Source organism: Equus caballus, chromosome 17, assembly GCF_041296265.1.
Source record: "Equus caballus isolate H_3958 breed thoroughbred chromosome 17, TB-T2T, whole genome shotgun sequence".
In the NCBI taxonomy this organism is placed as follows: domain Eukaryota; kingdom Metazoa; phylum Chordata; class Mammalia; order Perissodactyla; family Equidae; genus Equus; species Equus caballus.
In genome coordinates, this window is record NC_091700.1 from 39,515,151 (window position 1) to 39,540,919 (window position 25,769).

The window sequence follows — 25,769 nt, forward strand, 5'->3', positions numbered from 1 at the left end:
CCGAGATTAATTTAAGCACATTCTGAGTAACATGATAAAGTTATCTTTAGAAACATACACACACCAGTTTCAGAATGGCACCCCCTGGGGTCCCTGCTGCCAATTTGGTCCAGGAACATAAAGTCAGCATCTTGATGTCAGGCAGTGTCCTGGCCAACACCCACTACCCACTCCAGTTGGTGCTTTCTCAGAAGACAACACCTTGCTTTCAAAACTGTCTACTTTTTTGCTCAAAACAATGATGGATGGATGGATAGGTCTTCATTTGACTCACTACCTGAAAAATCAGCTTCTCATGTGATTTCCCCAAAGCAGAATTAACTCACATAATTTTGTGTCACATACCAGGGCTCTTCCTTGCATAAAAAACAGTAAGATATCACCAAACTCTGGCCTGAAAGTTCTTCTAGGATATCTTGTGGTATCACCATTCCTAGGTGCATGGTAGTCATAAGTGACTTGATCAGCCAAATATGAAACTGGTTCGATACTGCCCCTGTAGGAGTCAAATTCTTATGCATTTACAACTTAATAAATTACCATTCAGGGTTGTATTAGCAAGTTTGCTTTGTTCCAGCCCTTTTATAGTTGAGACTCCCAGATTTCTGTTTCAGGTTGGAATTGGCAAATGAACTTTTCAAAGCATTTCATCCTCACAAGTCACATCTTGTCATCTTTCATATCCACATGAGACACCAAGCCCTATTTCACTCTTGTTTAAATTTTATTATCATTGTTATTAGGAATAAACCAATAGAAATAGGATTACAAAGGGAAAGGTTCAGGATAAATAACTTCTTCCTTATAAATTCAAACACAGGTGCACACACACATGCTGGTCTGTGTGAGTTACTTCCTCCCCACATTCTGTCCTCCTGCACAAACAGTTATACAAAACAGTCCGCACAACAATGTGAGCAGCGGGTACCACAACCTGAGCAAAGGACCCCAGTTGTGTCAAGTCTCAGGCTGACTCTTGGTCTAGATGACCAGCTTCTCCACGCTAAGAGTACTTGTGGTTTCATCCTCTTCATTTGACCCAAAATATCCCGGGAGGTCCAGCATCCTCTGCTCGGCTTCAGTGAGGCCGAATGATGTATTGTCGTAGAAGGCGAACTCCGGGTGCGCCGGGAAGCTCTGGCACTTGTCTTTCCGACATTGAGAAGGGCTCAGAGGACTGACCCTCTGGTAGCTATCTTTGGGGGCAGTGGGGGAGGGCTGCTTCCTTGAGACACTCCTGTGACTGGGGGACGGTCCCCGCCGAGCTCTGTGAGGCTCTGTTCTCTCGCCTCCTGCCACCAATCCCGCCTGACGATCCCCTAGGTCTGGCTTCCTGGTGGGCTGCCCCAAGGTGTAGGATTTAGGGAGGGGGCTTAGTGGACCAGCGGTTCCACCTGCCCCTTGGAAATGGTCCAGTTTCTCAGGAAGCGCGGCAGCACCCCGACTCTGAGGCCTGAACCTGTCTTCTGCCTGGTCCCAGGTCCGCGTCCTAGAACTGTAGGCGGGGGCCTGCCGTGGGGTCAGGGTAGACATGCTCCTCTCCCTGAAGGGCCGCGCCTGCTTGGTCTCGTGGAAACTGGCTGTCCTCCGGAAGTGGGAACTCCTGGGGTGGCTCCGCTCCGACAGCCCCCCTCTGCTGCCCACGTGCCTCATCTGGGATTTGCGGATCACGGTCTGGCTGGGGCTCACGGCACAAGTGGCCTGCGAGACCCCGACATCCAGCCTGGAGGGAGGCCTCTCCCCGGCGCTGACCGCGGGCTGGTCCAGAAACGGGGATTTGATCCTGAACTTGTTTGCGGCAGCTTCTTCCGGGCTCTCCAAGGCTAAGGGGGCGACGGCGGCGGCGGCGGCGTCGATGGCCGTGTCTGTCAGGGGGCTCTGAGACACGTGGTACACCTTGGTGGTTTCTGTCAGGCCTTTCTTTTTCATCTCCTTCAGCTGCTGCTGGGCAAGGCGGTAGCTGAACAGCGGTGGGATTATCTTCTGCGCGTTGGACTGGAAGCTGTCACTGCCGGAAGCGTCGTCCTCGGGAGTGGCCGGCACGCTGCGCCTGTAGGTCAGAGGGATGCCCATGTCCCCCGGGCCCCCCACAGGCCCGTCACCCCCATCCGAGAAGCTCCCGCGCTGCTCGCTCAGCTCGCAGATGTTCTCCTCATCTGAGTTCTTCCGGAAGCTGGGCGAGTGGAGGGAGTTGTGCCGAGCGGGGGTGCTGCACTTGGGGGGGCGGCCGAACTTCCTCCACAGCGTGATGAGGACGGTGGCCACGATGATGAACAAGCACAGCGAAATCCCAGTGACCGTCACGATGTTGTTGGACTTCACCGGGCCCTGCGGCTGAAGAGGAGATGGGCTGGATGGCCGGAAAGCTACAAAAAAGGGAAGAACAAATGTATTCTCTAGTAGTGTTTTCTCTGGTGGTTTTCAGGTCTGAGAGGCTTTTCTAAGGACAAAGATTTCTGGTCCCACATCTGCATCTCTGCTGGCAGCTTAAGCCAAACTAAGAAACAGAGATCCATGTAAGTGAGGTGACCAGATAAGCCACAATTAAGGTGATTCCTGGACTCGGGGGCTCCTGCTGACGCTTGTCTCACATTTTTCACAAAGAAGTAGCATGAGGAAAGTTTCAAGGTAAAATCCAGGTTTTTGCTTACAATGATGTAAACATGGGATATCTGTAGTTAAATGTACCTTTGAGATGCACGTTGGAAAATTCCTACCAAGTATAAAACTTGAAATGCAAAATAATTTAAGTAGGTTGTACCTAAATTTGCGCATCTCGAGAGAAATTGACAGGTGAAAGAAGATCTTCGGTAATACAACAGAATTCATTCCTCCCTTCTAATACCCAGGAACTGTCTTTCGTAAATGTTGAAGCCTCTGCTTTCTCATTCCTCTATTTTCAGCTGTCCACTTCCCTTCCTCCCTTCCATGTGGCCTTGAGTTTTCCTCTTCTTCTCTGCTCTCTCAAACTGGTTTGTCCCACAGTCATCAAAATGTTTCAGCAAGGCTCAGAGGCCAGCGGGGCCTCAGGCTGTACTGCCACCGAAACACCTGGGAACCTGAGACCTCCTAATGCCACCAGGCCTCATCTCCCTTTCCTCCTTGGTCACTGTCCTCCATTCAAGCCCTTCCAGTCACCTGTCCTCTCTCTTCTTGCCTACACTCTTATCACCACCAGCTCTCTGCGTCATCTGCTAGACCCACACTCTCCCACTCTCCCCTCTCCTTTCTACTGTACCCTCTGGTAACCAACCTCCTCAACATCCGGAATCTCTCCACCAAACACTCCCTTTGCCTCCTTGCCTTACCTGAAGACGGAATATCCTGCAGGACACAGCTTCCCCCTGCCCACCCTCTTGGGTGGAAGCTGTGACACATACTTTATAAGCAAACAGGGCCAGAAGTAGGGTGAATCCTGTCTCCTCATTCCTGACTGCCATTTTCAACCAACTCTTTCACCTCTGTATAAAACTTCTACTCTTTTGATGCCCGTGCCATCCACCCAAACCGCCCCCCGACTCCTCCTTCAACTCTGTTATCTGCCAACCTCGTGGCAGCCATCAGTCACTAGTACTTGAGTCCTACTTGAGTCCCAGTGCTTCAGTGTCCATCCAACATGTCATACCTTTCCGTTGTCTGCAGCTGCTCCTCTTCTGAAATCTTGAACTTCACAGCCCACTTTCTGGCTGTATCCTCCCCTCTCCTTCACTCATGATTACTACACTGGGTATTCAACCTCACTGCAACTTCAGATTCCCCAACCCTTGCATTTTCTCCCAATCTGCCAGCCACCTCCTGGCCTCACTTCTCTCCCTACACCCATGATCCATCACTTAAACCATTCTCCTGCCAAAACCTCAACTCTCTGGCCACTAATACTGAGCTATAGCCCTTTCCCTGCTCTGCAGCAAAAGTCCATCCCTAGATAAATCCAGGAATGTGGGTGTGGGAATCCCAGCAGATTCTCAGCTGCTGCACCCAGGCCCTGAGCTCTGGTGGAGAAAATAATGCACCCATGCAGGCCAGTGCCTCTACGCACTGACAGCGCCCAACCTCGGCTGCCCATAACTCCGTCCATGGCTCCCTAAGCAATTCTCTCTTCCATCTTCCATTCCAATAAAACTGCCTCAAAGTTTCACCACTTTCCTCACGCCCCCACCTAATCCCCTTCCTTGGCAGTCTGCTAGGTCACAAAAATAGACACCATCAGGCAAGTACATTCCCAACTTCTTCTGCCATCCTCTCCTCCCCCATAAACTTAGCAGCAGGCACATCTCTATTTACCTCATTCTCTATGGAATTAGTGGGAGAAGTCTCTTCTTATAAAGCAAGTCCGCCCAGTACTCTCTAGGCCACCCTTCTCCAGGGGGATTGTCCCTTGGTACCAATTATCTCCAGCTTCTCCTTTGTGCAGCTCCACAGAAACATGCTCAAGCTCTTCTCACTTTGTAAAGACCTTTCTAGAACCCTCTCACTACTGCCATAGCTGTATCTTGCTCCTGGTATTCCCAGCCAAGCTTACAGAAAGAGGAGTCCACATTTGCTGACTTACTGCTTCCACATTGTCGCCTCTGGCTCCTGCAACCTGTCCCCAGGATTCCAATGAAACGGGTCCTGTGGAGGTCATTAATGATCTAATAGCCAAACGACAAATGCAAAGGCGCTCTGTCCTGATATTCCTTGACTGCTGCAGCACTGGTTACTGTCTTGACACTTCCTGTGAGTTTTTCTCTTCTTGGTTTCAATGATAACATTCACTTAACTAACTGGAGAGAAGAACATGAACTTTGGAGCCAGGGAGATCTAGATCTCATCCTGGCTGCAATAGCTCTGCTCTCTCCATCAGCATCCCAGACACCTTCACCTCCACATGCCCAAGACTCATCATCCTCCCCCCAGAACCCCCCAGTATGATATGTCCAATCTCAACGGCATGGCCCTGCTGTCCATGCAGTTGCCAGTACCAGAATCCTGGGTTTCATCCCTGATGCTTCCCTCTCCATCACTCACCACATCGGAGTCTTGGAATCCCTCTCTCCTCTGCATCCCCACTGCCAGTGCTTCATTTCTTACCTGGGTTAGTGAAGAACTCTTAACAGGCCTTGCTGCTGCCACCCCTACCCCTTCTGATATATATTCCACACTACAGCCGAGAGATCTCTCTAGAATACAGGTCCAAACCTTCACAGCCCCTCAGAATCTGTCTCCTGCCTACCTGTCCAGCCTCGTTTTTACCACTCCCTCCTGACACGCTATCCTCTAGCCACATGAAACCATTTTCCATCCTCTGGGTCTCTTAATGTGCCACTTTCTTCCATGCTTTCCTCCATTGCTCCCTTTGCTAAAATTTCCCTTCTCACCTATTTCACCTGGTGACACCTACTCAGCTTTCAAACTTCAGTTCAATTATCACCTCCTCCAAGAACGGAGGTGTTCCCAGCATACGTTATCACCCCTGTAAGCATCCATAGCAAGCTGTGGATACCTTCATCATTGTAGGCTCTCTATTGTACTGTGTATTGTCCCTGTTTATATGTCTGCTGAGCTACTATATCATAAGCCCCTTCCAGACAGGGACATGTCTTATCCATATAGTCCCAACCCAGTCACAGTAACTTGCACATAGTTGATACTCAATAAATGTTAGATTAATTAATTGATTCATTATTAAAAAGGTAACCGCAAAATGATCAATATCCCACCAGACAGAACGTGGGTACAAGGGCTATTGGATCCTCCCACTCTTGTGTTGAACAAGACGGACCAAATTAATACAGAACTACCCTCAGACTTTGGCACAAAAATATCCTTTCAAAGCCAAACAAAACTCTAAACTCTCAACCAAGTGAAAATAGTTGAATGATGACAGACTTGATTGCTGACTCATCACTTCTTCCATCTGCAGTGGCTGCTTAGGTCAGTGGGTAGCAGCATTGCTCCGGTACATTATGGAACCCCTTACTTAGCTGTCATCTCTGACTCTGGCTGGTTCCCTGCAAAACTATGGCTGGAGGAAAGCCCAAAAGCTGCGGACCTCGCCCATCTCTGCCTCATCTAGCCTTTCCCCCTTCACCAAAAGTGATGGAGATTTCCTGATGCTAAGCGGCCTGCAAACAGATCTTTACATTTCCAAAGAGCGGAAAATAGGTTGAATAGGAAAAAGAGAACACTTGGAAGAAATGACCATTTTTACCAATGTAAGCATTTAACTGAGGACCACTTAGAGTAGAAGTAGGGTACCTGTAGCACTTACCCTTTTCACTAATTTAGAATGTACAAATTTCTAGTTCCCACCTGGAATTAAAGAGTTGAGATGCCAGAACATGAAATAATACCACATAACCTAAAAATGATTGCAAATTCCAGGCTGTCGGTGCTTCTAGAAAGCTAGACTGGCTTGTATATTAAGGCAATTATTCAAGATAGGTAGCTTAGTAGATAGGTGTCATATCTAGGTCCCTGCTTTCTAGCTCTATGGTCTCGGGCAGGTCACTTACCCTCTCTGGGCCACCGAGTCCTCATCTGTATGTGGAGATCATGATGTACCTACTTCATATGTGCAAGGCACTTAGAAAAATGCCTGGCAGGCAGCAAGCTCTCAAGATTTGAGCCCAACATAATAATCCTTACCTCATAGAATTATTGTGAGCTGTAAGTGAGCTAATGTATTTAAAGTGCTGGCACATAGCAGATGGTCAATAAATGGTTGACACTGCTGTCACTTCCAAGGGTGCAGTAGAAGCCAGTGGCAATTAATTTTAAGTTCATCTTAGTATTATGGAACTCTACATGGAATATCTTAACCCGATTCTGTTCTCCCAGAATTGAGAGGAGCAGGCATATGTGGAGGAAGTTATACACAAGGAAGGAGCTGTGGAAAGTGAAGAGGACTTGAAAAGAGCAGACAGAGCAGAGAGCCTTAGACAGAGCAGAGAGCCTTAGACAACAGCATGAGACACAACTGGAGAAAGAACAATTCAGGGTGGGGCCCAGGGCTTATGAAAGAAGAGGGGCAGGGTGAGGGCTAGGAGAAGAGCCTGAGCCTGAGGCTGTAATAGGAAAACACGGAAGTGAGAATATCCTCAGGATGCTAGAATAAAGAGAACAAAGCCTACAGTATTGGCTGCAAAGACGAGATAGCAACAATGATTTTCTAAGGCCACAGGCCGGGACACTGGCCAAGATGTAGCCAGATGCCTGTGGTCTTGGCTAAAAGGTGCTCCTTAGCCAAAACTTGTGTTGAGAGCCAAACACAGAAAAACACCTAACTTCTCCCTATCCCAAAGGGAAAAGGAACTAGGGATGGTTTTTTAACCTGGAACTGGACAGTGGAAGAAGGCAGGACTTGACAGAATGACTTTATCTGAGAGTTGGGACCAGAGCAAAGGCCAGCCAACTAAGTGGAGGGCTGATTGTATATCAGAAGGTGGGATGGTGTGTGGGACGAGCAAGGAGCCTTTATTACTATAACCTATGCCAAATGAATGAGATGCAGCTAACTAAGTCATGTGAGCATCACATCTATGGACCATACACATCACTTATTGAGCATCTACCAGTGTGTACCTTCAAGACGCTTAGACGATTAAGGAAAGGTCAGTCTCCAGGTGAAGGAAAGAAGAAATCTCCCCACCTTCTCCTCCTGGGTAGGGGTGGTATGGAATACATGTAGAGCCATTCAAGGGACAAGACAAGCTGTCTTGCCTCATTCTGACAAATAACCGTCTGTGTGGTCCCCTAGGGCTTCTCTGGGATGATAAGGAGAAGAAAACTTTTTGAATATTTTCCCACAGTTTTCGTGGGGAGAAGTAACAAAACAAAAAAACTCTTGGGAAGAAATGATCATCCCACCCATTTTTGTATTTTTAAAAATTATTTAATATATCTGAAGTTTTAAGTTAGATAGATTTCTGTGTCATTTCCTGATCTTCCACAGTGGTAAATGCCCTGTCATCCCACTGGCCAGTTACTCCCAGTCATAGACACACTAAGGAATACAGGGTTAGTACAGCCAACAGCAATAACAGAACGTTAATGAGTCCACCCCCGAACTCAGACTGGTGACTTTCAGGCAGCTTGGGTTCAAGAATCTCTCAGATGGAGGCTCTGAGGAGAGACTCCTGAAGGCAGAATACCTACCAGCACACTCCTCCAGGGAACACAGGGAGGTCTCCGAGGACATTCCGGGGCAGCCAGGTCTGGAGGGGAAGGAAGTCAGGCACACGCGGCGACGCTCTCTGACACCATCCCCACACGTGGCACTACACTGGCTCCACGGCTGCCACAGTCCCCAAGTTTCTGCAAGGACATTAGCCATGCTTTTAATGCTAGTTCATTTGAGAATCAGACTTTAACTGTACCCAAATGAAGCAGCCAACTCAAATCTCAGGTCTTGAAAAGTCAGTAAATAGAAACATTCCTAAAGATGTGAAAAAGCTGGAAAAGAGTGTTGCTCCTACCCTTAAAACAAAGAAAGGCTATATAATCTACAAAACACTAACCTTCCTAGAACCCCACAGAGGTAAGATCACAGGGCCACCAACTAGCCTGGAATATAAGGAAAGACAGGATGCAAACACTGCTTACCTGGGGCAGACACCAGGCCTCATATAAGCTGGTGAGAAGTCATCTAAAAATGTAATGAACTGCTAGAGGCCTAGGATGGGCTAGCATGGGAATATAGGACCCCTGGGAGCCACATATGCAGGGGGAATTTGTACCCATTTGCAGGCTCTTCCCGGATCTCAGCAGATGCTCACAAGGACTGAGGGCAGAGAAAGCCTCCCTTGTGATGGAAGCCCAAGCAGGGAAGGAGCAGCGCTGTGGGAAAGACACAGACCTCACCCAGACCCTCCTCCACATCGCTCTATCAACAAAAGCCTCGACCACTGGGGACAAGGCAGCAAACCTTGTAACTCTAAGAGCACCGGTTGAATCTCAGTGCCACTACGGAATGGAGAAGGAAGAAAATCCTTCACCCCAGAGAGCAGCAGACAATATCCTGGGCCCAGACTATGAGAGAGCTTCTACCACTGGGGAGGGGCAGGATCATCAGGAAGGCCCCATCACTGAGACTTTGGGGCACAGCACTTGCCTGAGACTAAGGCTGAACTGGAACAAGAGGATGCTCTCCCACACCCATTGCCCGACCCCCATGCTGCACCAGGCCAGCAATTACCACGTATCAAGTAACAACAGTCTACTGCTGAGGCAGGGGCAAGAGTGACAGGAAAACCTCTCTGATGTACAGGCTCAAGCCTAAAGCTGAGGGTGCAACAGAAGCATGGAGAAAAACCCTCTGGCAACCCAACTCCTACCCTAATCACAAAGTAACATTAGAAAATTTTGAACTCTGTCATGCACTGAAGGTAGCCATAGCAACAGCAAAAGCCCAAACAGCCCCAATTCCTTACCACATTGACCCAATCCCCACACTAAAGGCCTAGCAAAAACAGGGTATGCCCATTTCCAGGCATAAATACTATCTGTCGGTGTCTACAATTCTAAAAAAGATGTCCAGCTTTCAAACAAAAATTGTGAGATACACAAAGAAGCGAGAAAAAAACCATAAACCATCTAGAGACAAAGTAATCAAGAGAACCAGACTCAGATGTAACCCAGATATTGGAACTATCAAAGAGAGAAGTTAAAATAACTATAATTAATATGTTAAAGACTTTAGTGGAAAACATGAGCAAGATGCATGAACAGATGGAAAATTTCATCAAAGATTCATAAGCTTAAAAGAATCAAATGGAATGAAATGAATAGCGTGCTAACAGAGATGAAGAATGCCTTCCAGAGGCTCACCAGGAGACTCGACACAGCTGAGGAAAGAAGCAGTGACTCTGAATACAGATCAATAGAAATCACGAAAACTGAAACATAAAAAGGAAGAAAAAGAGTGAACAAAACAGAATAGAATACACAAGAGGTCTGGGACAATATCAGATAGTCTCTTATACAAGTAACTGTCAAATAGCAGGAATGTATTATGTGTTTATAGGGCATATAAAGTAAAATGTATGACAACAATCACACAGAGAATGGGAGGAATGAATTGGGAGTGTACTGTCACAAGACCCTTACACTACATGTGAAGCAATATAACATTATTTGAAGGCAGACTGAAAGCAATTAAAGATGAATATTGCAAATTCTAGGACAACCACTAAAAAACATTTTAAGGTAGAAACAATAAACCAACAGTCTAAAGTAAACCATAAAAAATATTCAATTAATAAAAAAGAAGCCAGAAAAAAGGGGGAGAAGAAACAAAGAACAGATGGAACAAATATAAAACTACCAATATGGTAGATCTTGGGGCCGGCCCCGTGGCCGAGTGGTTAAATTGGCACGCTCCACTGCGGCAGCCCAGGGTTTCGCTGGTTCGGATCCTGGGCATGGACATGGCACTGCTCATCAAGCCATGCTAAAGCGGGGTCCCACATGCCACAACTAGAAAGACCCACAATTAAAATATGCACCTATGTACCGGAGGGCTTTGGAGAGAAAAAGGAAAAATAAAATCTTAAAAAGAAAAAAAGCTGGTAGATCTTAATCCAACCATACAATGATTACAGTAAATATAAATAATCTAAAGACACCAATTAAAAGACAGATTGTGAGACTGGATAAAAAAGCATGACCCAACTACATGCTGTTTAAAGAAAATACCTTAAATACAAATACATAAATAGGTTAAAAGTAAAAGGATGGAAGAAGTTATACCTTGTGAACATCAATCAAAAGAAAACTGGAGTGGTTATATTAACGTCAGACAAAGTAGATGCCAGAACAAGGAATACTACCAGGGATAAAGAGGGACAATACATAGAGATAAAAGGGTCAATTCAGCGAGGAGACTTAACAACCCTCACAAGACCAGAGCTTCAAAATACATAAAAAACACTCCCCAAACAGTCACTATTGCTTGAGAAATGCAAACTTCTCTTCCAAGCATAGGTGCAACCACTCCCAGAAAGAATAACTGAGTAGTCCCCTCTTAAAAAATAATCCTAATTGCCTACTCTATCAGCACCCATCCAGCCCCAAGACCCATCAGGTCACGCCAACACTAGGCACCAAAACAACCTCTGCATAAAAGCCCTTCTTCATCCTTTATGAAAAAAAACTCATACCGCAGTCAAAGGTATATTAAGCACTACGAAAACATGAGGAGAACGTGGAGGGCAGAGACATTCTCAGGTGAGCCAAGTGGTGCAATCTTTGGAGTGAGTGACTCATGGAATATGAGTTCTTCACAGCAATTAAAAGTTTCTGGGATCTTCACAAGAGTGGGAGCATTACAAACCAGTATCCTGGACTCACATCAACTGAGGTGTGGTAATTATGTTCCATCCAGAGGTCCAACTGAACACAATATCGGTTCTGTGCCTCCCAGATCACACTGCAGCTCCTCAAAGGGTAGAACAATGAGCCAGCTTTGTCCTCAAGCTTCAGAGCTGTCCAGACACTAAGCCCCCAGTGCTCGCAAAGCTTTGGGACTCTCATATTAAAGTCTCTCTAAGTTAAAGTATTATGATTTATTTTTCAAATATCTACTAGGAATTCCACTACTGTGAAATCTAAATTGAAAATTAAGTCAATGTATACTTTATCCTTCCCTTGTGCTCATATTTAAGACCACAAAAGGGAGAATTACAAAAGCTGAGAATCTTTCTGTTATTCTTTCTTAACTCTGCCTTTACTTTACATAAATGTAATTTATTTAAATACTGAAAGTCATTTGTCAAACGGAAAACAAAAATTTCATTAGTAGGTGCCAGAAAAAAATGAAAGTTTTAATAAAAGCTTGAATCTTAATGTCAAAAATCTCATTTTGAAATGTTGTGTCCTTTGCCCTTGAAAGTGAAATCACAGCTTATATGATAATCAACAATGAAAATAAGCAAACATTTAAGCTACGTTTTGTCTTTTTATTCCAGATCAAATTAATCAAATGAGAAACACAGGAAAACATTAAAATAAAGCAATGGAAAAATTTAATCAGGCAAATAAAAAAATGCCTTAAGTAACTCTATCTGTTCCCTGAAGATTTCTACTAATAACTTTGAGGGAAATACTTGGCAAAATGGGAAGTAATTAAATAACTGTAGTTCATGTTTTAGAAATGAAGAGCAAGATGACCAATAATCCAAATAGTCTTAACTTTATGAATGGAAGGCTGTCTGTTTCGTCCTGTTTAGATGTCCACACATGCGTTCACACTACATAACAAACCTGTTTTGCCAGGATAAATACCTTTCAGGCCACTCAAGAGGATATTAATTCTGAATGAGCAAAATTTTTCTGGAATAGGAGAAGGGAGATTGTTTCCACCCCAAGACTATCTGAAGGAATGCAGCCTATGAAATATTCACATCTGCAAGACATTTCGCTCAAAAGACTAACGTAACTAAACAAAACATGCTTATAAGAAGATTCTACTGACATGAGTGAGTAGCTACAAGCAGCAGTAGGAGCAAAGTCTCCTGGATAAGCAGCTCAGATTTTCTGGTCACAGACAAGGCTCACCTATATTGGCCAGTGGACTCCAAAGTGAGTTATATGTCGCTCAAGGGGGTGGGCAGCACAAGATGAACCCGTGAGACAAGGAGGAAAATATTAGAACATTTTTTTAATCTAAAAGCTTTATATTGTTTAATACATGGATTGACAGCTGATTATATGGGAGGCACCATAGAATAGTGGTAAAAGCAAACTGTCGAGCCAGTCTAACCACCAGTGGTGGTTTAGCCACTTAACCACCATTGACCTTGTGCAAGTTACTTAACCTTTCGGTGCCTCCATTTCTGCACCTATAAAATTGAGAGTATAATAAACCTAACTCATAGGGCTGTTATGAAGTTTAAATGGGTTAATATTCATAAAGCACTGAGACCAGTGCCTCATGCAAAGTAATCACTATATAAATGTTAGCTTTATCATGTCACATGGTCACATACAGCACGTCAGCTGTCCTAAAGGGATCCCAGAGGAAGAGGGGGAGTTGCACTGAATGAAAGGGTTTTACTGGTTCATTCACTTTCAGAGAAGTGACGAGTATTACAGCATCCAAGGGTCTGCTTACAGGGATTTTTAAATGATATTTTCTAGTTTTAGGTAAACTAACTCACAAAGTAGACAAGTGGCTTAAACCGATTTCAGCAAAGGATTAAAGATAAAACCATTATCACAAACAGCTACAACTAAGAACAAAATGACAGGGGTGACAGCACTCCTATTCTTGGTAAAAAGCTCCTGTTTAGTCATTATGAAGAAAAAACAAGATCATCTATTCGGAGAAACAAAAAGACGGCCAAAAATGTTAAAATATCAAGAAAACTATGTATTAAATATGTACAATTTTTGTCAAAAAATAAGTAAAAAAATAAAAATATGTGAATATGAATTTATACCCTCTATCAATAATAATTCTCAACTCAAATATATATATTTTTGGCCTTGAGATACAGGGTCCATACTCCCTATCTGAAACTCTTGGGGCAGATGTGTTCAGAATTTAGAATTTCTCAATTTCAATTTTTTCAAGTTATTACAGTGCCTGTGCTGTATATTACTAACACTCCCCTAGCGGGATCTCAGGCAGCATCCCATAACCAAACGCATTAACATTTCTGCAGAGAAAAATATAAACATTCACACTAAATAGGATAAATGAAAATCATAAATAATCATTTTTGGCAACATCTATTATATATTTGCTGTAAATCGTTATTTACACACTATCTTCAGGCCCCAAGGAGACAAAAATCCATAGGACTTAGTGATTTATTATTCATAGGAGCTGAAGGAGAAGAGGAAGACACCTGGGTTTCTGGTTTGAACAATGAGATGGGTGGTGGAGTCCAGCACTGAGGAGCAAGATTAGGGGGTAAGATGATGAATCCAATTCCAGGTACATTGCTTTTGAGGTGCCTGGGAGCCATCTTAGGGGTGACAGCTATTCAGCAGCTCTTGGATGCAGGGGAGAGGCGCCAATCTGGAGTCGTCGGCCAGGACAGTAATCACTTAGGAAGTGTGTGAGGAGTAAAACAATGCAGAAGTCCAACACTGAAGGGATGAGAGGAGGTGGTGGAACTGGCAGGCAAAGGAGACAGCCACGGAGGTAGGAAGTAAACAAGGTGAGTATGAGGTCACGGAATCAAGGTCAATGAAGATACGGAGGACTGAAAAGCACCCCCAGATTTGGGGACCTGGAAGTCGTCTGCTGGCTGCTTTAGTGACACCATTTTCAAGGGAGGGGTGTGGGTTTCGAGTGGGTTGAAAAGTGAATGTGAAGTGAAGAAATGAACCCCAAAGTGTAGGCAACCTTTTCAAGAACCTGGACTATAAAAGGAAGAGAGAAAGAGGGTCTTACTTGTTGGAGAACCAGGGGTTGAGGGGCGGGGTCTGTTTTGTTTTTAGATAAGAAAATTAAGTACATCTCAAAGTTGATGGGAATGAGCCAGTAAAGAGGGACAGTTAAAGACAGGAGAGAGAGAGGATAACGATTAACACAAGTTTCCTGAAATGAGCGGAGAGGCTGGGATCCACAGTGGAGGGGAGGGTTGACCTTGTACCGGAGGAATGACACCTCTCCTCCGGTGACAGCAAAGAAGGGGGAGAGGATGGGACGATGCCTGTAGGCCTACAGAGATTTCAGTGGGAGGGCGAGGGAGCTCACACCTGATGGCTTGCAGCTACTCTGTGTGGTCAGAGGCAAAGTCAGCTCTGAGAGTTAGCCAGGGAGTAGGTGAGGTCCAAAGAGAAAGCAGGAGGGCTAAACGAGCTGTCGTGGGGAACAGGAGCAGAGCCGACCAGGGTGCCTTACTGGGTGGCATGGTGAACCCAGCGGAGAGGAGAGGCATGACCCACCCACACTGGCCCCAGTGTGCTTGGGTGTGACCTTCTCGTCCAGCTTGGGTACAGTGGGCGGCTGGCAGATTGCTGCATCCATGCAGAGCTGGGGTGTGGCCTGGCAGGTGCAACGGAAGAACAACAGGGCAGAGGAGTTTACGGTATTAGTAGGAAAGTGATTAAAGGGATGGGCCACAGAATCTAGGCCAGATAGAGAGGTAAGTGCAAGCAGGGAAGTGGCCAGTGGGCGGGGACAGAGTCAAAGGAAGGGGACGTCTTCTAAAAAGAGAATGTGGGTGAATTTGGAGCAAAATACACTTGGAGTTACAAAGATGGCCCAGGTTTGGGCCATGAGGGGGCACAGGCTCAGTAGGGATGAAGGTAAGAGCATATGTAAGTGACCCAGGCAATCTCTGCCAGATTAGCCTCTTGCCAAGACCAGGCCTGCACCCAGCAAAAGGGAAAGAAAGGCAGAGGAACATGCGGGGTGGAGGGGATGGTGATAACCCCCTTTCCTGTGATTAGCTAGGGCATTACCCAAAGAATCCAGAATTTGAAGAAGTTTAAAAATCTTGCTCTGTAATCTCACTAAACAGACTTCATTCCTCTAAGGAAGGAGATGTACTCAGCTGAAGGAAGACAGAAGTTACTAAACACGATTTGGGATTTAGCTTTGAATTCTGATCGTACCTGCCATGGATTTGCCCTGTGACATAATAATATAATTTTTAAAATATAATGTAATAATAGCTAATGTTTATTGGTGCTTCCTATATGCCAGGCACTATGCTAAGAACTGTATCCATTTCCTTCATTCAATTCTCACAACTCTCGGAGGTAGATACTCTTACTATGTCCACTTTACTGATGGGGAAACCGAGACCTAGAGAGGTTACATGAGTGGCCAGCCAGGTCTGTTTATCGGGACTCTTGACTTTTTATATAAGGATGATAATGCCGTTTGGGACATTATGAGGAGTAAACCATAAAAATTATGATATAGTTCATAGAAAATTAAGTTCACTTAAATTCAAAATCATAATTTTGATTGCATGAAGGCATCAATTTGATTTAAAAATTTTTTTTTAAATCTCAATACCAACCTATATTTCTCTGAATTAGCATGCACTCCTTCTCCTTTGTGGAAAAATGGCTTCTGCTGGAAACACCAAAGTCAAAACAGTACTTATTCCTCCCCATGTCAAACAAAGTGCAGTTGAATACTGTTCTCCTCTCTCCCAAGTTCAGGCTGTTTTCAGCCAGTCGAATGGTCGCTTCCCCAGGGCGTCTGGGGGCTTCCTTGAAGACGGCGACCACTCCTTGAACAAAGATGCATGGTGGGGGCAGCACCATCACCTCCACCCCAGACTCACATGTGAGTTCCGGCACCATCACTAGTTTGTATCCAAATTTCTGGGCCAGGTCAATGGGTCCTGTGGAGGTAATGACCGAGTCTCGGCCAAGCAGCTTCAGCACCACAGTGACATAGGCTTCAGGCCCCACAGGTGCACAGCCAAACTCAACCCATTGGCCTTGAGAGAGTTCTGTCCTCTTGCTAGTTCTTATCTCCAGTGGCTGTCCCTGACTCTTTCTTGCCTCGGGAAGACTGTTGGTGAAGATGACATCCACCAAGATGTTGGGCTTGTCCACAGGGAACGGGCACAGTGGCTGATTGGTAAAAAGGCCCACCTGGAAGGTACCTTCTGCTGCCTTGGATGTCCTATTCAAGTCAACATGAAAGACGGGCCATTCCACCTTGAGAAAGGCACTTTTCTCCCACGAGGGGATGGGAGTGCTGTTGTCTGCTGCTTCCGGAGTCATCGTGAACCAGTAGTTGCCAGCCTCTTTGAAGTAGAAGCACTCAAACTCGAGCGTCCCCTGGGACTGGTTGGTCAGAAGGTACTTGGTGGTAACAGTCTGGTTGGTGTCAGCCTCCAACAGCAGGACAGATACATTCCTCAGCGTCCCATTAGCACCATCGAAATAATGGAAATCCACAGACACCGTGTGGTTGCTTAGCGCTACATGGCCTGGCTCTCCCAAGAGGAGGTATTCAGCTTCTCCAAGAACTGAAATGAAATGGTCAGAAAGGGCTTTAAAAAGGTGTTTTGAGCAGGACTATTGGTGCCATTGAAGAAAACAGCATTTTAGACACAAGAGAAGTCTGAACTGAGCCAAGGATGATGTAAAATGATGCCGAGTGCTTATCCTGGGAGCTGGGCACTGTGCTGCTCCCATTCTAAAGGGGCTTGTTCCTACATTTCATCTTTCATGGTTATGTTTAAAGTAACTAATCAGCGATAAATACTCTGAACTCACAACATTGAATAATGTAATATATTTGCAATGAAAATCTACAGTGCAAGAGTAACAACTCTCAACATAAAAATCCAACACCTCACTTTTCTCACTGTAATCAAATTCTGGTGTTTAAGTATTTGGGGAAAATGGATTTACAGTGAAGTGAAAGAAAGCTTGGTTTAAATTATATAATATAAACTGCTCTAGACTATTTAAAATGTAAGATCCTAAATATACTTCAAAGTTATTATTTTCTGATATTCAAGACAAGTACTTGGGCATTTTCACCAGTAAAGGAACCAGTGCCCTTGGTTTGTATGAGGCAGAAGTGTTTAAAGGAATAAGAAATGTTGACACTATTCTCCAAGGATCATCCAAGGGGTGGATAACATTATCCACAGCCATTTATGAAGTAGCCTGGCTTGTCCTTGGCAATTTTAATGACATTACAGTAAGTGCTATTGGCCTAGAGAGGAGAGATGACTGCTAGCCCACAAGTATCACTCAGTTAGGATCAATCACACCTTTTTAAAAAAGACCTATCTGAGCAGCTGAAGTAGAGGGTGGAAAAAACAAACACACAAGAATCCTTGTTTGTATTTTGAATCCTATCCAAATACATATCAAAGGAGACAGAATCTGGCAAAGCAATAATCAGCTGGCCCATGGCTGCGGTAAGAAATAATTCTAGACTTAAGGGGCTGCAGTATCCTTTTGGTGGAAAAACAACATATGTATGAATTTATTAGTCTTAATATGTATACATAATATAATACAATATATTATATTAACATAATAATAATAACATACACATCCTATATGTCCAAAAGACTCAATGTGTTCAATGTGTTGTTTGGGTTGGTAGTCTTTAAATATACCTTACATGTATTCAATCAATGATTGTTAGAATCAGCACATGAATATATGGGCACATAAAGGTTTGGGTTTGTTTTTTTTAATTAGTTCAGCATTTTACCCATTTCTTATTTAAGATGAGGTGAAATAAAATACATAAAACTTGGACAGACCTGAATGCTTGATCACCACTTGCTTGGAAACCGTAATACGATAAAGCTCTTTTTTTTCACTTACTCAGTACAGAAGTTGAGGGATACTCCCCTTTGGATGGAGATGACTCAAGTTTGAGGAAGGAAGCTGATTTTGGAGCAGCTTGGATACTGGTTCAGAGCCCACCTGGTAGCTTTTTGGGAATGGGTGGCTAAAGAGACTGCAGTGCTCACCACAGCCCAAGGAAGGAGCTAAGACTGAGAACACAGGTCAGATTAATTTGAATCTGATGGGGCAGGATGGTTCTGAGATGCATTTTAAGATCGAGAGGCATACACCCCTTAGTTAACTAATGAAAGCCTACTGTCAAGGACAGAGATTGGCAATGAGGCAGATCAGATTTTGATTTGATGGGCAGCCAGCTAAAGAAAGAGACACACGTGCTCACTTGGAAATGGAGAAAAAAGATACAGTTGATGGGTACCAGCAGTGGCAAAGAGAGAACTTGCTACTTTACTCTAAAACCTTTGTTTTTACAAAGAAGAATACATTCTCATTTGGAAAACTACAGTTTGGTTGTATCATATCCTGACTACTACAGTACAGTCTTGACTCTCTTAACAATGGGGATATGTTCTGAGAAATGTGTTAGGCGATTTCATCATTGTGTGAACATCATAGAGTGTACTTACACAAACCTAGATGGCATGGCTTACCACACACTAGGCTATATAGTACTAACATTACAGGAACGCTGTCGTATATGTGGTCCATTGTTGACTGAAACCTCGTTATGGATTGCATGATTGTAGAGTGTTCTCTATTCTCTCATTTCTTCTCTCTCCATTCCTTTATTGTATTTAAAGTAACTCATGTCTCAATATAAGCATGTTTTTTTTTTTAAAAAAAAACTAACTGGTAGCGACATATTTAATCAACATCAAGTGATATTGATAGAGAAGAAGGGAAAAAATCCAGCTCTATGAAAATATCTCCTTTTCCCTCAGTAGCTTGTGCACTCAACTTCTATGTTCTGCTCTATTTTACGCTCATTCAACTTTTAGTTTTACATTCCAGTAAGATATTTTGATCTCAACAATGACAAACATCCTAGCAGATTTTATTTAAATAGAAGACTTTGATGTCTTTATTTACCATTTCAAAACCAAGAACACTTTTATAATTTTTTGTATGAGGCTGTTACACATAGAACAATCTGTTTTTAAGTAGGGATCAACGATTCTAAAAGAAATGAATCCCAGATTGGTTTTCAGTAAATCAAGCATCTTCTTGTTTAACTAAACTTCTTAAGAAGAAAAGACTAGGGAAGGAGATTCCCCGGACACAATGAACAATATACACTCTGGTCTAATGAAGTGGATATGCCACTGATGTGACACGAGCCAGGATGCTCTGTCTCTTGAATCATAATTTCTTCATCAATTTGAAAACAATTTCCACTCTCATACCATCAACTGCTTAGACGAACTGCTATGAACTATTTGGAAATCATCAAAAGAAGAGAGTATTACATTGTTGAATCTATCGGTTCAGTAGTTGCAGACAACTGAGAATTGAGCTCTATTTTTTGAGGCAAAAATGCAGTCCCTTAAGAGAACCCAGGGTTGCAAGGATCACAGTCTAAAAGGTGCCGCACTGGAGACCCTGCCTGCTTCACGCAGGGTCGACATCAATGCATTTCTAAACCTCACGCTGATGCTTCTTTGTTGACACCTATAGCATTAAGTATGCTCACAATACTCACCGCAGTCGCAGAGCACCACCAACAAGAGATTTGAAAAGTCTTTCAACATTTGTTTCATTCTGATCAGCAAAATCCCAGGTCTTTGGTCTCCTCATGTCCTTTCTCGCATCCAAATTGTGAATTCTTTTTTCAAAAACACCTGAAACCAGAACCTCAAAAAACACATGGCTCTGTTAAATGTGATTCATAAAATAGTAATCATGAAATGACAAAACCATTCTAAGAAGTCAAATTTCCTAGTTGATACTGAAAACAAAATAAGGAGGACACTAATTTTTCCCAGGTAAATGATCTGTAATTCTGCATGTCCCTTTTGTTCCGTGATAGCTCACCTGTTAAGAACATTCAGGTATGCCCAACACCAAGATTGTCTTTGCGAAACAGAAAGTCTTTCTCTTTATAGCACATCCTTACATGGAGAGTTTGCTATTATTTGCTTAATTTCATCAAAGCCAATAGCCAATCTAAATGATACATCTGCTAGTCATTTCACAATGATTAATATACTAAATTTTTGCCAAAGTTTCATTGCACTGTGTAGACCTGCCTTGCTTCCACAAATGGGCTTACCAACACTGTCTCTCTTACACAATTGGTGTGTTAGTAGGATTGCTTCATTTCTTAATGCCTAGGAGCTCCATCAAAACTATCAGACCTTTAGAAAAGATACCCAGGGTATTACAATTAAATGAGAACTCCCTGTGACCCTGAATCCCTTGTTTAGGGCACTGTAAAGAGAAAACACAAATAACAATTATCATCTTCTGTCAGTCTTCCAATACTTGCCGCTGCTGGTATCCATCAGGAGACAGAAGATTTCATGCGGCAATCTTCCCAAAGCACCTAGGAGGGCAGGAAAGACCCTGCTGGCCTGTGGTTCAGAATGACTTGTGGAAGGAGGCACTTTGATATAAACAGACTATTAGGTGATAGAATAAGATTTAAGTGCCACTTTTTTCATACCAAAGTCTAGTAAACTATGGGCTACTAAACATAACCAAATGTATATTTTCTTAATGTTTACATTCCCATTATGCACAGCTAATATATTTTTACTAAGCATATTATATTCCAATATATGTATGTTACATCCCTTTAGATAAGACAGAAATTAATGGAATGTAAAGAATTGATGGAAATAATAAAAAATTCAATGGAAAGAGAACTGGTGTGTCTCCACGAGCTTTTTTTTTCCTTTTGAGGAAGATTAGCCCTGAGCTAACATCAGCTGCCACCATCTTCCTCTATTTTATATGTGGGACGCCTGCCACAGCATGGCTTAGCAAGTGCTGCGTAGGTCCACACCTGGGCTCTGGGCCCTCGAACCCCAGGCCGCTGAAGCAGAATGTGGGAATTTAACCGTTGCGCCACAGGGCTGGCCCAGGAGGTTCCTTTCAGTAGAAATTAGCTGAACAAAGGAAATACTGGACTTCCTCAAAGGGAAGCAGAGATTTGAAGTGTAATTATGCAGATGATTAGAGCTCCCTCCCCTCCCTAACAAAAAAAAGGAAATTCAGTTTTGCTGGAATTAAGCATAGATTGGACCTAATCTTTCCCTTGAGCGGGGATGGGAAACTTGGCCAAAGACGGCAGGTGAGCATCATTGGATCTCCTGGGCAAGTGTGGGTGCTGAGGGCACTTTAAAGACTTCCTTTAAGTCACTGATCCTCAGTAACCAAAGAAAGGAGGAGCAAGGCTGGCCCTGTGGCTGAGAGGTTAAGTTTTCGAGCTCTGCTTCAGCGGCCCAGGGTTTCTCTGGTTCGGATCCTGGGTGCAGACATGGCACCACTTGTCAGGCCATGCTGAGGCGGCGTCCCACATGCTACAACTAGAAGGACCCACAACTAAAATATACAACCATGTACTGGGGAGACTTGGGGAGAAAAAGCAGAAAAAAAAAAAAGATTAAAAAAAAAAAGAAAGGAGGAGCAAGTGATCTGTAGCTCCCAAAAGTTGAACTTGCTTCTCCCAAACTGCTTGCTTCCCCATGACAATCATTTCTTAAAGAAGCTCCTAATCACAACTGATTTTGCAATTATAACACATTTTCCTTCTTTGAAAATGACCAGTAAAACACAGAATTGTGTGATAATCTACATTTAGAGCTGAATGGAAATGGAATTATAAAATACACCAGCCTACCTGAAAATCATAATAAGGATGTTTTTAAAAATGTTCTCACTTTTGAAAATAAATGCTCAATTTTTACCAGCTCAACCATTAATTTGAAGATATTAACAGAACACCCCAGAATGGAATGGAAGGCTGGATAAAAAGCACTACACTTTTTAAAGAAGATAGCATGCTTCTTTAATTTTCCTTTTTTTTACACCTTGCTTGCTTTTCTTCCAACGTGTTCCCAATACACTACTGGCTACTTATGTTTGGCTTGAGGATCATTTTGAAAAAAGAAGAACTTAGGTGTATTTCATACACATTTTAAGATACTTCTATATAGCATTCACATACAAAAACGTTTACAGACAAATTTTAAATGTATCTGTTGTGAATATTCTCAACGGCTAACAGCATCATGCCAAGCTCAGATCCCATGTTTTTGCTGAAACCAGCTAAGAGAAACCCCTACAGGGTCTTCATAGCTGCCGAAAAAGAAAATAAATTACGCTAAAGTCCATGGGACCAATGACTTACCAAACAAAAGGGAAAATAAAAATAAGCAAAGTGATTTTTGACCCTTCTGACAAACACGCACACGCTCGTGTGTGTATATATCTAATAATAATATTTATTAGGAGGAAATCCCTAATTCCAAAGCAGCTCGTGTAAACAGGCTTTATTTATATATTCGATCGGCTCTACCCTGGTCCCCCAGGCTGGACGCAGCTTCCCTAGAAGGTGGGCGCTCCCCACCTCCACTCAGCTTTCCAAAGGCCCGCAAGTCAAGTTCATACTTGGAAATCCAGCCCTGCCCGCGTCGCCAGCACAAAGCCCTCTTAAAATAAGGACTGTTCTGAAATGCTTATATCTCAGAGAGGATTTCTTTTTAGAAAGACCCAAACTTGTTCTGAAACGCTTAGCATCCCAACTGGGACTCAACACCCCGCTACCGTCAGCCTCAGCCCCTCGGCCACACCTGCGCCAGGGGAGAGCCGCGCTCGCGTTGAAGCCAGGACTCCGAGAGGCGGAGAGGCACACTTTTCCAAGCGCGTTCCTCAGCGGCAGAGGCTGAGCACTAAGAAGCGAAGGCAGGGGACCGGGAGCGTCCAGGGAACGGGAGTGTCCACCTGTGATTTCAGGCTGCGGGGAGGGAAGGGGCGGCCGGATCCGGGCGCACTGCCGGGCCCCGGCGGAGCCACCGGGAGCCCTCGCGGCTCAGCAGCGCCCGCCGGGTCGCGGAAGGCTCTTCTTACCTCTCGGGACTGGTGGGCGCAGCAGCCCGGGCCGGGGCGAGCGAGGCGACGAGAAGGGTGGCAGGAAGGAGGCCTCAGGGGCCGCGAGGCAGGGCGTCGAGCATCCCGCGTCCCAGGACTGCGCGCCCTGGACAGCAGCGCCGGGTTCCCGCAGCCCCGCCCGGGCCCGCCCCGAAGGCGCGAGGAGGGCGGCACCCGGAGGGCCGCACCCGGAGGGCGGGGGACCTTGGCGAGCTGCCACGTCTGCCCCCGCCCTCTCTGGGCTGCGCATCCTTTCCTGCCCGCGCCGGGCGAGCGCGCTGCTGGACGGAAACCCGGCAGGAAACGCTCCTGGCTGGCCAGGGCCTGCGGGAAGCGGGTGCGGAGCCCCGAGCGCGCACACACCCGCACCTCAGGCTGGACCTGAATTTTAAGGACGAGCCAGCAGTCTCCCACCAGTTCAAATTCAGTCACTTCCCCAGCGTCATTTTCTTCTGGGGTAACACAAAAGTCAGTCGTTGAAGTGCATAACTGGTGGGTTGTAAACTTGGTTTCCCAAATGTCATCGAAGAGTTTCAAAAGGAAGCAATTCAGGTAAAGTGCATCTTCGTTTTCTTAGCAGCCAGAAATGGTTGTTCAATAAATCAAAAAGAACATTTAAAAAACTCTAATCCGCAAGTGTTAAAGTTGTCTTCTTAAAAGAACACAAGAGGATGGAGTTCACCTTAAGAGATGTCATTTTCGAGTCCACTGTGAAGTGCAATACACTTCACCATTTGCTTTTCTTTTACACAAAATATACCACTTGACAGACAAAACTAACGTGTGGTAGTAGAAATCAGAGCACGGTGGTGGCCTCTGGGGAGCAGGTGATGGGAAAGAGGCACCAAGGACCTCTTGGGAATGACAGATATCTTCTATTGTTTGGTGTGCGATTTACATGGATTTTTTATGCATTTGTCAAAACTCATCCAACTTAAGATCTGTGCATTTCACTGTGTAAATTTTACCTCCATTTTTTTAGTTTTAAAGATTTTTATTTTTCCTTTTTCTCCCCAAAGCCCCCCAGTACATAGTTGTGTATTTTTAGTTGTGGGTCCTTCTAGTTGTGGCATGTGGGACGCTGCCTCAGCGTGGCTTGATGAGCGGTGCCATGTCCGTGCCCAGGATTCAAACTGGCGAAACCCTGGGCCACCGAAGCAGAGTGCACGAACTTAACCACTCTGCCACGGGGCCAGCCCCTACCTCAATTTTTAAAACAAAAAAATACAGCATTTGCAGGTCTTTGAATCTAACTTAATCTTTTAAAAGATAGCACAATTATTCAATTATCAGTTTACCAGAGGTACTAAACTTGCTAAGTATTTATCTTGTCAAATAACTAATTCTAGCAGTATGCATTTAATCTACCCAAAGTTTCAAAAGAGGCTTTAAAGTCATTATCCACTTTCACTACCAACAGAACTATCTAGTCCAATATCCATTCATCAGCTCAAATTGGGATTCCTTTTCAAATGCCACAGTCCCTGGCATTTTCAGTTTTAAAAGCAAAAGCTCAATGCAAAGAGTGGGCTTTGGAGTTAGATACAGCTGAGATTAATTCCAGCCCTGCCTCTGTAACCTTGAGCAAATTACTTAATCCCTCCTTTCCTTCACTATAAAAGGCATATAATAATGGTTATATTGAAGTTTTCTGGTGACTGGGTGAAACAGTCAGAAAGCAACTTGCTCTGCGTTAATCTTTCAAAGACACTCTCTCCCCAGGACCTCAATCCAGGTACAAGTGGCTGGTTAACGTGCTTGGTCATTTCTTAAATAACAGCTTTATTGAGATGCTTGGTCATTGTTGCCTTCATTAGAATTCTCACCAAACTGTATTACTGTCTTTATTGGACAGTTAAAACAGTTTAATCTTTTCTAAAAGAAGGCACATAGACTTGAAGGGGAAAAAAAGCTTTCAAAAGGACAGCGGTATGTTCTTGTCAGTATTGAACTAAAGCTGGCTGTCTAGATATCCTGAATTCTCTTTATGGGTCAGTGACTGGTCTAATGATCTTGTGCAAATTGTGTGAAAATTGTTCACTATCTCAATAACATCCTTTATACAAATGGAGAGATCTTGTATTTCCCTAGATAATACCCTGAGAGAAAAGCTTTAACTGACTCCTGATTATCAGGGCACAAGGAAGGACACGAATTACCCAGTTTTCACACTGTAATAACAAGATCTTACATGTGTGTTAACCTGACTTTTCTGGAGTGCTTCCCACATCATGGATGTGGCCTGTGTCATGGAATTTGAATAAGATAGTGTATCTCAGACAGGCTGAGCCCTGACAAGTCTGGTTGAGAAGCCCCTTGGGAAGAAGAGTAAAGGACTGATTTAGGTTTGTGAGTCAACTCATGGCACACTATAATCCAAAATCGCTCCATTCAGTTAGTACTTAACCAGGATCTACCTTGTACAATCACTGACTTAGGAG

At 44.2% G+C, this 25,769-nt stretch overlaps 1 protein-coding gene across 4 annotated transcripts; it reads right to left on the reverse strand.

The window, feature by feature from the left end:
- Positions 1-705: 705 nt before the first annotated feature.
- On the reverse strand, positions 706-23,683 carry LOC138915064 (thrombospondin type-1 domain-containing protein 1). Of its 4 annotated transcripts, none has more exons than XM_070240280.1 (5): positions 23,308-23,618; positions 19,937-20,088; positions 15,966-16,931; positions 8,140-8,298; positions 706-2,366 (listed from the first exon to the last, which is right to left on the reverse strand). In XM_070240280.1, exons 2-5 carry the CDS (start codon positions 19,992-19,994, stop codon positions 982-984), a joined length of 2,568 nt encoding a protein of 855 aa, XP_070096381.1. In that variant the 5' UTR covers positions 19,995-20,088; positions 23,308-23,618; the 3' UTR covers positions 706-981. The 4 variants fall into 4 exon arrangements, with proteins under 4 accessions (XP_070096381.1, XP_070096382.1, XP_070096383.1 ...); XM_070240281.1 differs by having other exon boundaries at positions 19,937-20,779; positions 23,308-23,480; XM_070240282.1 differs by lacking the exon at positions 8,140-8,298 and having other exon boundaries at positions 23,308-23,683.
- Positions 23,684-25,769: the final 2,086 nt, after the last annotated feature.

Excerpts from the sequence above, each read along its gene's own strand:
- LOC138915064 (XM_070240280.1), bottom strand. The coding sequence starts at position 19,994 with ATGAAACAAATGTTGAAAGACTTTTCAAATCTCTTGTTGGTGGTGCTC. Across the intron at positions 16,932-19,936 it reads GGTGGTGCTCTGCGACTGCG|TTCTTGGAGAAGCTGAATAC; the intron begins GTGAGTATTGTG and ends ATTTCATTTCAG. Across the intron at positions 2,367-8,139 it reads TTCCCTGGAGGAGTGTGCTG|CTTTCCGGCCATCCAGCCCA; the intron begins GTAGGTATTCTG and ends CCTTTTTTGTAG.